This window comes from Tribolium castaneum, chromosome 5 (genome assembly GCF_031307605.1).
Source record: "Tribolium castaneum strain GA2 chromosome 5, icTriCast1.1, whole genome shotgun sequence".
In the NCBI taxonomy this organism is placed as follows: Eukaryota; Metazoa; Arthropoda; class Insecta; order Coleoptera; family Tenebrionidae; genus Tribolium; species Tribolium castaneum.
The window spans coordinates 7534893-7551814 of record NC_087398.1 but is presented as its reverse complement, the minus strand read 5'-3'; the positions used below and the strand labels follow the sequence as shown (position 1 = coordinate 7551814).

At 35.2% G+C, this 16922-nt stretch overlaps 1 protein-coding gene across 11 annotated transcripts in view; it reads left to right on the top strand.

Annotated features, from left to right (window-relative positions):
• Positions 1-16922, top strand: part of tai (taiman) — a 68437-nt gene that overhangs the window by 38262 nt on the left and 13253 nt on the right. For 5 of the 11 annotated variants that reach the window (XM_008195402.3, XM_008195408.3, XM_008195407.3 and 2 more), the window contains exons 1-3: positions 6326-6757; positions 12218-12325; positions 13401-14429. In XM_008195402.3, the coding sequence (XP_008193624.1) occupies positions 6675-6757; positions 12218-12325; positions 13401-14429 (1220 nt within the window). In that variant the 5' untranslated portion in view covers positions 6326-6674. Of the gene's footprint in view, positions 1-572; positions 593-1140; positions 1286-6325; positions 6758-12217; positions 12326-13400; positions 14430-16922 lie in introns of those variants that run through there. The other 6 variants (XM_008195401.3, XM_015980427.2, XM_008195405.3 and 3 more) reach the window with 3 other exon arrangements.

Below are 16922 nucleotides of genomic sequence, written 5' to 3'. Positions count from 1 at the left end.
TACAGCTATTATTCCAGACCATTAATTATTGAACTGACATGTTACAAGTAATTAATAACATGAACGTGTACACTTGAAGATTAAAAAATGGATAATACGGGAACAAATGAGTGGAAGGAAAATATTTACGTTTTTTCTTAAACTAATTGTTTTAAAATCTATTAACCCGATACATTTTTCGTCAAGGTGGTTATTGTGCCTGACACCTTGGCAAAATTTGTATACACACAAGTGGTACTGTATTTGTCAATTAGTCATGACCATATTAATTAACGGCATTTATTAAATAAATAATAAAGAGATATTTTCTCGAAAATGGAAACCTTCTGATTGTTCATACCTGGAAGTTGTAATCATCATTTTAATTACCACAAGGAAAATACAAATATTTTCAGCTTGTCCACTATTATTAGGAACCGAATGGATGATAAATTAAAAGATAAGGTTTTATCGTACGCTGACTTTTATTTTACGTCTGTTTGGATACGTTTATTTAGTTGCAAAAATGCACTTGTTCTGTGGGTTTGCTTGAATTCATACAAAACTTGTGACACATGGAAATTTTCACAGATTTTTGGAATAAAACAATGAGGTAACATTTTGTGACAGTTAATTTCGTTTCCTTATGTAAATTGTCATCGTAGATTTACTTGTGTCTTGACTTAGTAATAATCTTTTGTTTATACCTTCTTCTCACCAGTTAACGGAAATACGAAAGCAAAAATAGATGTTTACTGATGATAAAGAGTTATTATTTCTTTAAGTAGGTATGTACGCTACTATACTTACCGTTAAGTAAAACCAACATAATGACTCCTGTGGTTAATCCATTGCTTATTTCATCAGGAAGAATAATATGCAAATTAATAACTGTTCGGTGTTTAGTAATTATTAATACAAGACTAGTCGTGAGATGACGAGTTGTGTCTTGGCATTTTGGGACACAAGAAAATTGTTATTATTTTTTTTTCCCTTTACTTGCTCACAGTAGCGTATTCAGCTGACATACTTATACTTATCTAATCCTTTTTTTATCAAATTTTAATTCACTGAGATAAAAGTTCTGAAGGATGGAGGTATTCAATAACTATGAATTAAAACAAGTTTCATTATTTTGTGTGGGAATAACGAGCTAATATTTGCTCTGCATTGCAACATCAAATATTGAAATGTGCGACAATTAAAACGTTAATTGCTGTGTACACGTATTATTGTGGTGACCACCGCGTTAGCGATAACTGATAAGGATGGGTACATCTTCTTCGAAGGCAGTTTTACCGTTAAAGTAAGTGTTGCAGTTATTTCGATTTCTTTCATCGGCGTTGTGTGCGTAAAAGAATCGTATGAGAATTTCTCTCTGTGTACACAGAGGATAGATGGCAACATTGTAAATAAACAGTTACTCTTACTTTATGGCTGACATTGATAACAGCTTTCGCGAGCATACACACATATCGAGCGGTGACGTCACTCTGACGCTTTTCTCGTAACTTCAACCAACTTGAAGTACGATGGCGCTAGTAAAACGTTTTGAAAAATAATCATGTTTACTTTATTAGATTTTCTTGGTTACCTAGTTTTCGGAAGTACTTACGCTATTCTCGGTAAAGTCGTGCTTTAAAAATTCAAATTTGATCCGATTTACACAATGCGATTAGATTTTAATAAATTCACAGTAATTGCAGTAATTAAAGCGAGATTTATGGAAGGTAACAATGTTGATTTTTTGTCCTGTTTAATTCATTTATTCTTGTTTTTGTCACATTCTTGTATTGATTGGCTACTTAAATGTTCGCTTTCATAGAAATATCATTCAATAAATTTCAATTCCTGCATTGTGCTTATAAATCTAATAGATTATACATTGTCAATGCGAACAATGGGACAAGTAGTGTGCTTGTTCGAGTTATGATTAATTTTTCTTTTTATGTAACTATTTGAACAAGTCAGAAATATTATAATCGATAGTTTGTTTACAATTATAATCTTTTTTATGAATCTGGTTATTAGTTTACGTAGAAAAAACGTAGGCAGACAATTATACTCCCATTGTATACTCTTCGAGATAAGGTGCCAAAAGCGATTGCCCGATAAGTGAGATAATTGTTAATTAATGATGTTCCACCGGGATTAAAAAGGAGAGTCTATATTGTTCTAGTATCAAATAATTTTTAACATAAAAAACATGATACTTTCTGGTATTTTCAAAATAACTTTCTGTTTCATAAAATTTTACGGATGCAAACTTCCAGTGGAGAATTTCTCTTGAATAAAGCTTCAAACACACCTTTTTTAATGTCTCAGGCTAATTAGACATAAATGCAATATGTTCTCACTTCTTGTATTTTCTAATCCGTAAATCATTAGTTTCGCGCTTATGCATGTCAGGACTGTCATAAAAGAGCAATAATCGCTGCAAAAACAATTTAATGACTGTGAAAAAAATACTTCTGCTCTCGTCGTCTGTTTGTCTCCTCCAAATTAACAAATACAGATTTTTGGTTGTTCATGCAATGTTTTATTGTTTCCCGATTTAGTTTTCGGAGCAAAATTTTCCGCCTTCTTTTCTGTTAAACACTTGTTTAATTTAGTTACGGATGCAAAAATTGCAGAATTGATTTACAATCTTCCGCGCTCGTGTTGTCTTCAGGTAATGCTTGCCTATTATAATAATTATTGCTATCGTCTTAGTACGCAGTAAGTAGGACATCCGCACATAACATGGGCATTGTGAGCGCCTCATAAAAACCTATAATATAATGGACATGTTATCGGTCGGTGTTGAAACCACGCGACACTCGAAATGATTTTTCTTTGTCAATTCTGTTTCCATTACAGAAAAACCACAATTTCTCAACGTGATCTTTTTTCACGCTTTTCGCCCAAATTGAGAAATTAAAGAATCAGTGTTCCTAAACCCAATTTAATGCAACTCATATTCAAGGTAACTTAACCTGCTGTTTCACATCGTGTGCCCTGTCACGCAACAGTCGACTGACCACGGTTAGCAAGAAAAGACCTAGGACGAATGAGTGTTTGCCACAATGTTCACGTTTTATGTGGTTGTTGTAATTATGTTCGTACCGAACATGGGTGTCGAGGAGAAAAATTCAACTTTTCATGTTTTGTTGAGCATCTTCGTAACCGCTCTCTTGCATAATGCTCAGCTCTTGACTTTCAAATTCAAGAGTGGCTGAACTAGTTGCTTGCAAGTTCAACAATAGCGAAGCGGCTTCATTTATTGGACGATAATGGTGACGTAACGTTGCCATTACACAGTTTTGGATCGGATTGTGGAAATTAGGAGCACGGTGTAAAATATCTCGATTTGAAGTTCTAACTAGGTACACTTGAAACACCCACGGCCGACCCTAATGCAGTAGTATGTAAAAAGTTAATGTTGTTTGTTTCCACACCTCGTACTGCTAATGAGTAATGGGTTTGAATTTTCACCATAATAACGATTGTTGAATGAGCTCTGGATTCTGTGCGGTTATTCGACCACACTTTTCCTATCTGCTTGACTCACGCATTTTAGTTAAGGTATGCGACATTGACACACTAACATTGCATTTATCATTGAGCAGCTTGATGACGGTTTCGATGAAATTGGAAAAATACGTCGGTTTTACACTGAAATTAGTTTGTCGTGGCGGTTATGTCCCAACTTAAATTATCGAAGTAATGCTTGAATGACTCCACAGACCAAACAACAAAAATGAAAGTAATACACCACGAAATATTTGGTAATGATTTTGAAATGGAATCTGGTGGTTGTGGTTATTACTCGACCAATAGCCTTGCTTAAAATTCGCCCGTTTGCTCCCTCGATAAATTCGCTGATTACCTTCAAATCCAGCCATTAACATTTTGCGTGTACACTGTTTTTGTATATTATTGAAGTCGTGTCAGCAGTAGGTGTGGGTCATAATTTACACTGTCCATAAAAACGCTTTAAATAAACATCCAAGTGTAACTCGACAGACGAAAAAATGATGTTATTTCTTCGATAACGGTTCGAATTGTGACGAATCATGATGTGTAATAGCAGGAACTCTATGTATGTTGTTAATTATTTGGTTGTAATAACGAACAAAGTACTCGTTTAAACACTCCACAGTATGAATTTTTAATGTTAAAACCAGTAAAATGCAGTTAGTGATAAATATGGCAGTAAATTATTGTAGAAAAAACATTATTTTGATAACACGTTGAAAATCGCTTTATTTATCATATTTTAATAATAATAACAAGATTCTTGCATGGCACATCAATCATCTGTCTTGCAAAATATTACAAGTCTTAACGAAGCTGATTCGATTCAAATCATCTTCTTTTACAATACTGCTTGATGAAACTGCAAATTAATTCAAAAAATACGAATATGTGTTTTGAAGCATCCTAAAAAATTGCTAATTAATAGACTTAAAAAACCTAATGAGACCATAAAGCAGCAAAACGGAAAATATGAAAATATTAGTGATTAAATTAAAACAGATCTTTATTAGTCTGCAGCTAATTAAATTATTATTTGTGTATTTTTAAAATGTTTGAAATGAAGAGGACGGGATATGAACACTTTCGTAGCTTTTGTTAGTAAAGTTCAGAAAGAAAACTTTCAATCCTTCAAAAAGATTAATAAAAATAGGAGCTCTTGTTCCGAAGTGTTTTCTATCGAAAACTTTTTTGATGGTCTTCGAAATGGCAATAGAAGCAAATAACCCTTTATTCTTTTCTCCAAAGATTGTTTTTTAATAGAAGTATTAAAACGTTAGTTTTAATCAAATCAAATCAAATTAACATCAGTTCGAATTTCCATTTTAGAGCTTATGAAAATGCGGAAAGTGCTAAGATCAGTTACCTATATCTCAAAAACTAAAGCTGGTAGGAAAAAATCTGTTTTAAAATCAGCATCCACCAGTTACTAAATAACAGAAAAAAAACTATATCTCCAAAACTAGAGCTTACAGAAAAAAATTATTGGCTGTTTTGAAATCAGCATCCAACAGTCATTCAACAACAGCAAAACAATCTGAGGCAACAGTTAAGTAGTTAAGTCGTGTCTTTTTTTAAAGAAATTTTAACTTGAGTTAGCTGTATTTGAAAAACCAGAGCTGAAAAATTTGTTTGCAGTTTTGAACAGCGTCCTTTAAGAACGACAGAAAATCGGAGGCAACAAATAAATACAATAATACAATATTTTCATCGATGAGTCGTCTATAACATAATTTTATTTTCGTGTGTATAATTTTATTATGTATAGAAAAAAATTAAGAAATGGTAATTAAACAGTCGCCACGGATAGCAAGAAAAAATCGGAAAAAATAAAATACTTTGTCTATTACATATACTTTGTAGCAACGTTTTCTTTGTACACCATTAAATTTTTATTATGATTATTCCAAACCGCAAGGACCCTTTAAGCTAATCACTCAGGCAAGCTTATTGTGTGATGATCGGTGTCGTAAATATTTTAAAATATCTTATTGTGAGGGTTACTTATCTTAAACACCATTATCTGTTGTAAAACTTTATGGTGTACAAAGTTAACGTTGCTACAATATCTGCCCTTGCGGTTAAGGCTGTTTGATCTATGTATTCTTTTGAGTAGAATGAAGCACACTTTAACTTGCTTTATAGCTCTTGGGGCTTCATTTTTTATTCTCTAGTTTTCCTTTGGTCAAATAGGGCAAATGATACAAAATTGTGTTCCTGAAGTTAATATGTTCCGGTCGTTTAGAAAAAATGTGGTTCGTTTTGTATTTTCACAACTGGGTAATTTTTTAATAATTCTTGTAGTTCTTCTTGAGAAATTAATAATACATATTATGAGGTTTTGCATCTTTCGTGTTTCGTATTCTTATTCCTTATCAGCTACAAACTTTAGATTCCTGGTTACAATCACACAGGAGTTCATCCTCTTGCTGTTTTCATTCAAAAAGGCAAGTTACACGAACTGCGACCAATTCGCTGACAAAAATCGCTCTTTCCGCCGATTGCACACGCTTAGTGGTTGTTTTGTGCACCGGAGGCCATCTGATTAATTGTAATAAGTCAGTGGTGCATTTCATAATCGGCGCTTCCAAAAAATTCGGAATAACCCAAACCAGATGGTTGCCCAAGGTGGAGGTTGTTGTCGACCACCGCGGGCTATGTCTTCGGCCCAAAACGGCCGTTTCGACGTGCTGCGTTCGCGAAAAAACCTATTTTCGATCGCCAGCCTTGCCGTTTCGATCAAAACCGCGAATCGGCTGTGTTCGCTGTATCCGACTGCGTCACGGCGACCTACTAACCCCATTTGAAATCCTCGCGGCGCGGATACGTCGACGTTGCCATTGAGTCGCCGGCCCGCAAACCAGGAGTACGTCTGTGTTCGTGCTGGTGCTCCAGTGTCGTTCGCCACTTTCCAGTGCGTGCACCAAACCCGTTACGGTGTTTTTTCCACCGAGAACCTTCTCGTCGGCAACGCGAATCGGAAATAATGCCAATGAAAGAAACGGAACGTTGGACCAAGTCCGCGAAGAATGGTGAAGTATGTTGCCGGCGACCGGATTGTAATGTTATTGTGAAAATTCCACAGAGCTGGTTTTAGTCGGGCGTGTTTTTCATCAAAATAGTGTGTGTTTGCGTCAGTTTGCTATTTTACTTCTAGTCATTGCCCCTTACCTGTGATAATGTTGGAACACAGTGCTATGTATTTGAACGTGCCACCGCAATACGAAGACGACACGTCCTTTTTCCCCGATTTCTACACACGGTAGGTCCTTGAGCTGAAACGTGGACTCTCCACGTTTTTGGTTTTCAATCCGAACGCGTTTATTCCACCGGCCTTGTTGTTTGTTTAATTGCAGACAATACCAAATCGTTACTTTATGCACGACAAGGATAAGCACAACAAACAGCAGAAAAATACATAGATAACACGAATAAATAATATGTCTTTATTAAAATACACGTTTTATTGCTGGGTATTTTTTCAGTACGTGAACGACTCTCCTGTCTGAATTGCATGTAGTAATTCAATTAAACTAATGACATTTCAACTCCCTAATCTCCCCAGTGGTTGCCATGTAGAATCTAAAACGTTTCAGATTGATCAAACCGTAAATCTCTAGAATGTTACAGTTGATAATTCTTACGATGATTGTCATAACCACATCCCACAAAACGCTAATTGGCAGAATTGACTTGATACATCTCGCGAGGTACAAGGATCTTGGACTGTTAATAGGATCAAGAAGGAACTGAATCGCAATTCGTACTTGAAATTTACATTTTTTATACCCTTTTATGTAACAATACAAATGGAACAAGATCATGAATTGCTTTTAGCCAGAAGCAGGATTTTTTAAATCAAAATTAATGAAACGGAAAGCTTATTTCAGAGCTGTTCTGTAAACAAAATATAAATTGCGTTACTGTCCAGTAAAAAATTGAAATTTATTAAATTGTATCGAACTTTGGAAACGTTTTTTTGACCTCACCACAATTACATATGGTGCAATTCGTGGCGGAACAATTGTAGATCGGAAAAAATTATTCGCGACTACCGCCAACAAATATCTCCATCTTGTACATTAGTAACTATTTATTCTGTGAAATTTAATCTTTTCGGTTGTCTCCTCGTTGCTCAATACATTTGTTGATTATTCTTTCCAAATATTAACAATAAATTGCCTTTTTTATACGTAAACTGTTTTGTAAGGTTCGGCGTTTGTAATAATACACATAATTAAGTATGTAAAATATCAAGTACAACTAACAATGTGTATTTATTACGGCAGTAATATTTTTACACAAAGGTCGTTGCCGGTTAAATAAATAAAAAGTAATTTTATGGAATATTTAGTTTTGAAAATTTGCCTTTGTAACAATGTACAGTGTAATAAATATTTTTGCAATAAAGTGGGTGGGAGAATAGGTGTAACAGCTTCTATTAAATTGTGATAAAAATTAATTAAAGTTTTGGTTTTGCAACAGTGTTGGTCAGGAAATGTAGCTTTGGCATTTCTAATCATTTTGGAGTAGCCGGTAATAAAATAATGGTGAATGACACACTTACATAATTGATGATCGAACGGTATTCGGAGAGCGTTTAGAAATAAAAACAAATTGCACATTATCGCAGTGTTTATTTGTTCGTGTGTTTTATCCAGTTTCTAATTGTTATTAGATCTCAAATTACTTAATTGCGGCCAATTAAGTGCTTAAGGTTTGAGAAGCCGAGTGATTTAATTAGTTGCTTGCTGCTTTGTGTCTCCATCGAATCAATTTGGATTCAAAAACATATATTTTATTAAATAGACCTTCAAGTTTTAAGTGTGTAATTACAGTTGAAATATAAACTACGGCAAATAAATCCACTTGAGGTTATCATATCATATGACATTTCAAAGATACGGGATAAAAATAGTGAACCGAGAAGACTTTGCATGTTTTTCACTCATGTTTATGAAAAAATTTCGGAAAATTCGAGTTGGAAATGTCAGGATTCGTGTTAAAAGTTTCAATGGTCGCTTTAATCGAACAAAAATATAACTTGGCTGCTCACAAAACTTGTTAGACAAGTTATGTTCTATGGCCATGAATATGCAAGCCATTCCTCGGAAACGCAATTATCAAAGACACGACGGCGATGGCGAAGTTACCAGCGACAGCTGGTGGAAGGAGACACCACTATGTATCGCAACAGAACATGTAAACGCACAACAAAGCGTACAAGGCGTTTAATTACCTTAACAATTGTTAAGACGAGGTATTGTTACTACTTTACAGATTTTTCGTTGTAAAATCGACAATTCGTCCCGATTAATCCGACGTTTCGGTACGGAACGCCGTGAAGCGTGAGATTTGTGTCAAATCGAAGGAAAAAACGGATACTTCCACTACGCCAAATTGCCTGCAATCCGTCTACTTACAACATGAATAATAGCTCACTCGTTAAATTGAAATCTCTGCTGATTTATTGCAAATACATCCCGACTAATAACTGCCTTTTTGTTTCGCTAATCCTTCAGAAATTTAGCTACAGGCTGGATTTTTTTATTTTAGTTGAGAAAAATATGAAAAATGTTTGCCCCTTATTGCGCTGTCATGTTGCAAAGTTGCGTAAACTATGGATAAATGACTAGCGCTACCAACCTTGCTTTTTGTTAACACTGATGAATTTCGCTAAAAATCTAGTGTTACTCACATTTAATTAAAAACGTTTTCTATTTTTACTTCTAAACCGAATAACAAAACTTTTTCTCTTAACGATCTTACAGCAAATTTTTTGTCGAACACGCTTTCTTGCAAACAGACGGAACAAAATGAACAATATTCTACTTGTTATTTAGAGAATAAACATGTGGACGAACATCGTCTAATTATATTGTATGCCACATTGTTCGCAGTGTGCGTCACTTTTCAACTTTACATCAAAATTTTATATGCAAATTGGATTGTTGACACATTTTATAAAAATCCAAGTTCAAAAGAATGACCCATAGCCTGCTAATCTTGGACAGGTCATAGGTAGCGAACAGGGTCACTCTTTTTGGACGTAGGTGTACCAACCCAAAATGTCCATATTGAATAGAATTTATGTGCAGTGTTTTATATTTAATTTATATTTTTATAGCGCTTTGTGTGGTATCGAGTATCCTTTTTGCTAAATTATATTTGAAGAAATTCATTTAACTAGCCATGCAAGGAATGTATATAACTCAGCATAATTGTCTAATTACTGTCACTAACTGGATAAATCAAAGTACTTTTTATTATTTCCGCATGTAAATAATTTTTTGAACTTCTCGATGCTTAAAGTAAAGTACAAGGCATTTATTTTTTTATTTCCTCCTTTTAATTGATGTCTAAAAAATGAAGAATTTCGCTTGAATAAATTAAATTCTGACAGCTTCGTTGTAACTATGAAGTTAGATCTAATTAAAATTTTAATTGGACTGTTTTCGTTGTATTTTTTAGCGAATCTTTGTTTAGCAGAGTTAACAAGTGTGTTGCATTTTTGATTATAATTTCGTCTAGTCTTATTTACGACTTTGCACATCGAATCCGACAAAGAAGTTGTGGGTAGCCAACGTTGTGGGTTCTCATATCCATGTATTTTTAGCGAGTATTAATGATTCATAAATGTGACGTGGCAATATTTCTAGTTGGGGTTGCAATTTACTCCATTCCTCCCGAGAAATAAAACTTTATTGATGAACAATGATAATGAACGAGCGATCGATTCGTGAAAAATTATTATTACGAAACTTTGAAGCGACGATTTGGAACAAAAAATAAATATTGACATATAGTTGGGACAAAAACACTGCGGAGTCCATTAAGTGCCGTCCATTAGTGTTTGAGATGGTACAATGCAGCATCAATTATTATAATAATGACCAGAACCGCCGCTTAAAAAGACCAGATGGTACTTATAACACAAAAACAAGGTTCTTTCTTGAAACTGGTCAAATAAGAGTGTAATGAGATCCACGATAAAAAATGATTCTTTGTGGTTGAGAAGCGAAAAAGCAATTAATAATAGCTGAGATCAAAATGACCCTTGGATAAGTTATTGTGCGGTGTTTTATGACGGGATTCTATTTTAGTTCTGCGGTGAAATTCGTTTTGATTTTACGACTACGCCTCAGCTGTGATGTCGAGCCGCGACCTGCCTCAATCGAGGTGGCCCCCGATGCGTAGGCGTGCACGGGTGCGTCGGAGGGGGCGCAGGCGCAACGCGCCTGTTGCGTGCCGACGTCGAGACGCCTTCACTCTTGAGTATTGATTGTTATTTTTCAGAAACGGAGGGTCGGAACGGACGTCTACTCCCATAGATTGGGATTAGCAATCGGCCCCGTCTGATGTATTGTTGCCTTTATTTGAAGGCACGGGATTGAAATTTGTTTCTTTCACCAGGAAAATCAAAGAGAAATGTTAAATAAAATCGGAAGGAAAAATATTCGCTTGCCTAACTTTTCATTGACGCGTTTCTCCAGTCGGTATTCGTAATCTGCTTCATTCACTTGAATGAGCAAAATATTAAGCACCGTTATTGTGCTTATTTTATTGACTCGACAGAGGCACAAGATAATGAAATATTGGCGACGTTATATTGGGGTACCGGAGGGTACTGTATTTATTTACCTTTCACGTCCTACCTCTTATTAGTAGCTATGTCATATTACTTCCGACATGTAATGAAAAATTGTTGCCTCAATCGTTATTTATGGCATGTCGTTTTTCTCAAATGATAGATTTTACGAAAACAGTTATTTATAATCTATTGAATTCATGTTTTTAGAAAAGTCGGTGAAGCAAATCGAAAACGAAGAGTTCGTAACCACACGTGTTTTAATTATACATAGTTTTATAAATTCTTACTTATAAAAAGGTAAATCCACTAAAAAATCAGTTACAGGAATTTAGAAAAATGCCTGATTAAAAAACTGCCACCTTTGCTTATTATTAGTTTATTTTCTGTAAAGAAAACTTAAGTTTTTTATTAATTATAACTTTCATATAGGGGAAAACCCTTGGGAAAACTACAAATATGTAAAAGGTCATATCTAGCTCTAAGGAAGACTGCAAGTATCGTTCTTATTAGATCCCAGTCTTGTTGTTAGTGTAGATATAGCAAGTAATCATCTTTTAATTTGTTTGGTGGCTTTATCATAGAAGAATTTGAAAGGTCAATTCTATATTTACTTAAATTTAAGGTTTGCACAACAGTCTTAATTAATTTACCATTTAGTATTTGTTTCTTGTTTTATTAAATTTCACAAAGGATTTTTTGTTACTTGATTCTTCTGAAAGTTTTTAAGCTTATTTAAATATCATTGTGAAAATCTTTGAAAAATGGATAAAGCTGGTTTTCTAGAATTGTGTGCACGTTTTGGTAATTAATACTTGTGATAATTAGGCACAGACCATTAACAAAAAGACCTTATAGAATCTTTTAAAACGAATTAGTAGTTGCAATAATTTTTTTTTTTGAAAATGGCTAGTAATACTCACCAACAAGTTTAAGTTTGAAACATTTATCGTTTATTTTAAATTGGTATCTGATTATTTTACCGGAATTTTGACGAATAAATAACTTTCTAAACGGACACAATGTTGACTTTTTCAAGTTGTAAGATTCTAGTTACATAATTAGCGATTTATTATTTGGCTAAAATATTTCCATCTACGTGCCAGGATATTATTTCTGATTTAATTGTTTCAGACTCGGTCCGTGTGAGTTGCAGGACCCGGCGTGGGCCAAGATGAGCGCCTTGGCCACCGGTGTCAATAAGAAAAGGAAAAAATCCGAAACAAAACCTCAGGCGCAGATGTAAGTACACATTCGATTCGTTCTCATTTTCTTTTCTCTTTCATCCTCACAAAGAAAAAAGTTACACGGTGAAGAGACTTAGCGTTTCGCTGACGAATTGTTATTCTCGCACATGTCGTATGTGCCGAGTAGAGATCTTGACAAAGCAGACACTATAATCCCCATCTTCTGAGAATCTGGAGACCGATAGGAAGTGCTTAACTGCACAATAGACGAGCGCAATACAGTTTTGCTTTTATCAGCAACGTAGCGTATGCTCTATTATTCTTTTCGAGTGGAACTCACCCCCAGATAGCGATGGCAGCGATTTCCTAACGCTAATTGCTAACAATAAATATCTTGTAATGATATCTGAATTTCCCATGCACATACACATGAAATGTGGGTCAGGTTACGTTGCATGTTGTCATTATTCTTGATATTTTTAACATATGACTGGCCGCACTCAATATGATGCAATTTAATTACAAGTTGGGCCGTTGTCTTTTTTGGTTAATTTGTGAAAAACTAAACTAAATTTCTGTAATTTGACGACAATTAATGGCTTGTGGACTGCTTCTGAAGCAGGGGAGATGATGGTGAATGCTAACGTTGGAAAAATGTGAACAGGTGTTCTGCTTATGTTGCAGGAACGCTTCCAAGATGGCGTGAACCTCGTAACCTCGAGAATTCTTTCATTTATCGCGAGTCTGATAAAAATAAATTCTTTTTCGGTTAGTGTAACATCTCGAGTGGCTCGCATACGATTTTTTCTAACAAACGAAATAGAATAATTTTTTTACAGCAGTACCCTGTTGTCTTTTTAAAATGATGATATGCCCACGTGTGGTTATCTTTTTGTGTTATATTATTTCGCAAGAGTTTACCAAAACATACCTTGGTAACTTGATAGTTTAATAATCACTTTGTTCCCCACCATCTTCGTTATTTTTCTATGTTGAAACATGCTGAGTGCGCTTTTTGCGTGTAGTAATTGTATGTTTTATCAGAATCGGAGCAGTGGTTGCGTTGGTTTGGCGAAATACGGTTAAGACTTTTGGTTGGCGATGAGTGATAAAGCTTGTTCTTCTTCCAGTAACAAATGCAACAATGAAAAACGGCGCCGCGAGCAGGAAAACATTTACATAGAAGAGCTGGCTGAGCTAATATCCGCAAACTTCGCGGACATGAGCTCGTTGTCGGTAAAGCCGGACAAGTGCGCTATCCTTCAAGAGACCGTCAACCAGATCCGGAGCATCAAGCAGCGGGAGTCGGCGTCGCAGTCCTCCGATCCCGTCCAGCAGGGAGAGGTGTCGTCGTCGCGGCCGACCATCCTCTCGAACGAGGTGTACGGCCCCCTCCTCCTGGAGGCCCTGGAAGGCTTCCTGTTCGTGGTGAACGCCGAGGGCAAGGTCGAGCACGTCACCGAGAACGTCTCCAACTACATCAAGTTCACCCGCGACGAGATCTTCGGCAACAGCATCTACAACTTCATCCATCTGGGCGACCACGCGCGCTTCACCACCTCGTTGATGCCGATGATCGGCTGGGGCAGCGAGTCGACGACGACGACGCGATCGCGCTCCTTCAGCGTGCGCTTCCTGGTGAAGCCGCCCGACGACCAGGACGAGACCGTGGAGGAGAAGCAGCAGCGGGTCAACTGCTATGAGCTGATGCACATCTCCAGCACGCAGCTGAGAGACCAAGTGTCGGTGTCGGACGACGACGGTGCCGACAGCGGACCGTATTTGTTGTGCGTGGCGAGCAGGATTTCGCACAGGGACAAAGTTATTTCCGGGATTGAACAGTTCACGACCAAGTTGGACACCTCCGGCAAGATCATCGGGGTCGATGCGTCGGGGGTGTCGGCGCCGTATTCGCAATTCATTAACAAAGAACTTATGGATCGCGCGCTCAGGGATCTGGTGTTCCAGCAGGACGTGCACAAACTTAACACGCATCTCAAAGAAACCATTCATACGGGACAAGCGACTAGTGCCGTTTATAGGTTACAACTCGGGCAGGACAAGTACGTGCAAGTGCAAACCAAATCGAAATTGTTCAAGACTAATCCGCATAACAGCAACGATATTGACTTTATCATGGCCACGCATTCGATTGTGGGGTAAGACACCAATTTAACATTCATTCAAAAAATTTAAAACCCAATCAATCTTAGTATATTTGGAACTTGGCAGCTTGTTTTTAATAACATGTGGACCACAGAAAAAAACACTATAGCCCTAGACCGAGACATTGAAATTTATGCTAAAATTATAAAACAAACGGTTTTATAACACATTACATATTTACCTTATATTCTATCCGCCCAAGCTTTGCTGTTATTACGCTCAGAAACCGACTTTACAAGCAATAGTCTTGTAAAAAAATTAAAGAACACGATTTATTTTATGAAGATACCAAAAAAAAAAAGATTTTGTAGAAAAACTGGAAACATAATGAAAATGAACTACTTATTGTTTTATTTAGAGTCGCCAAATTGTATGGATTCAGTTAAATATTTTTTATTCTGACTTATAATTTTATTATTTTATTAATAACAATCAAAATGCCATGAAAGAGGTGATGATGGCCAAGATATAGTAGTAATAGTGTTTAAACAAAAATAAAAAATTTCAAACTGACCCATAAATAAATGTCCCGCACTGTAACAAAAAATTTGGTCGCAAAACTCGTATCCACCGGCTGTCACACTGTCCTCAAGTTTTCTGTAGTTTTTTAAATCTGCAGCATTTGGTAAATACGTACCCGGTGTTCCACCGAATACGCAAAGCTGACAAACGACCGCTGTCGACTAAGTATTAGTGTATTAATTATTGGGTTTGGGATGAGTTTTTCTGAAAAATGGTTGGACACCACGGTTCACAATGCTGAAAACCCTCGATATCTGCGCGTTATCGCCATTATTGGCCGAGTGCTGGTATTTCTATATTTAAACGTAAACAGTAACTAAATAACAATTTTATCGCTGAATATACTTCACCTTCTTGACTATCTTCTACAAGTTGAAGAAGCTTTTAGAGTTAATTATTGTTTAAGCTAGGACGAAGTCGAGTTTCTACGCTAAAATCTGTTCATAATAATAATTACTTAGATTAGAACAAACACGCCTCCACTTTTATTTGTTATGTATTTTCGACGTATTTATTCAGATGAACTAATTCGAATTTGGGTATTTTTGCCTAATAACTTGTTTTGTCCGCATTCTTATCCTACACGTCAAAAGTGACGCATCAACAATGAATAATTTGTACTAATTATCAGCCTTTGTTTACCCCGAAAAGACGGTTTTTGAATTGTTGTTCTTATCTGTGCTAATATTATTATTGATAAAGTTTGTGAACCGATGTATTGATATTGCTGTTTCATACAATTATGGCTTGTTTAGCAACATGTCACAATTTTAATCCTAAAACTCGGTGATTTTATCAGTTATATTCAGTCATTCAATAGTTTATTGTTCACTATAGTATTGTCCAGCACATTCACAATTATTTGTGTTTGCTACATTGAATAAGTTTAAAGCCTTTAAAATTAACGTCTTCATAAAGAATAGAATAATTATTGTTTGATTAGTACATATGTTAAAAACTCGTTTAGGAATTAATAAAAACAATTAATTCATTTTGCTTTTTATCCGTTTTAATAATAGCAACAATGAAAAAAACATCAATTAAGTTAATGACAAATTGTCTGCTGCTAATTATTAATGCTTGATATAAAATTCGTTTAAAAATAGATCTGTCGTTGCAGCGGCATTAAAATTAAAAAAAAGTTTACATAAATCACTTTTCTTGGAAACCTTCTACACATAAATTGTCTTTTGCGTCTCATAAATTTTTTCAATTACACCAACATAAAGAAAAAAATATTTCACACTAATTGTCCCGAACTGCGCTCTAAAATAAATTTGTGACGATAGTTTTTAAGATGGTCATAGTATAGGTAGATACAACTGAAGTGGATTATTAGCAAAATGTATTTTATTTTGTATTTTGGTAATTATTTAAATTTTTAAAGGAAGGTGTCTCGCAGACAAAAGCTGTAATATAATGAAAAATGAGCGTATGAGCATTCTTTCAATTAAAATATTCTCTAAGGGTCGGTTTACGATAAATAAATAAATCACGAGTTATTTGACCAACTAGCCAATAATTTTTATTTATTTCTTAAATAAAAAAATGTTTCACCAAAGTTTTGTCAGTTATTTATTACCCATTTACTTACCTGAATAAATCTAAAATAAAAAATCTATTAACTGAGCGCAGCCTATTGTATTGATGACAATTTTTTAGTGTTTTAAAGAAAATAGGGTCGCGAAAATATAGATACAGCTAAAATATTTTCAAAACGGTTTAACAAATCACTGTAAAATTTAGGAATACAATTAAAAGTATTTTAGTATTTTTATTATTATTTCTTTTGAAGTAACGATCGACTTTGCCAAATAATGGGAACGAGTCTTCAGACAAGAGCTGAAATGCAATAAAATAAACAGTGTGATGAATATTCTTTCAATTAAAACTTTTGGTCGGTTTGTCAGTAATAAATAAATCAATTGGTTATTTGCCCAATAATTTTATTTATGTTTCACCAA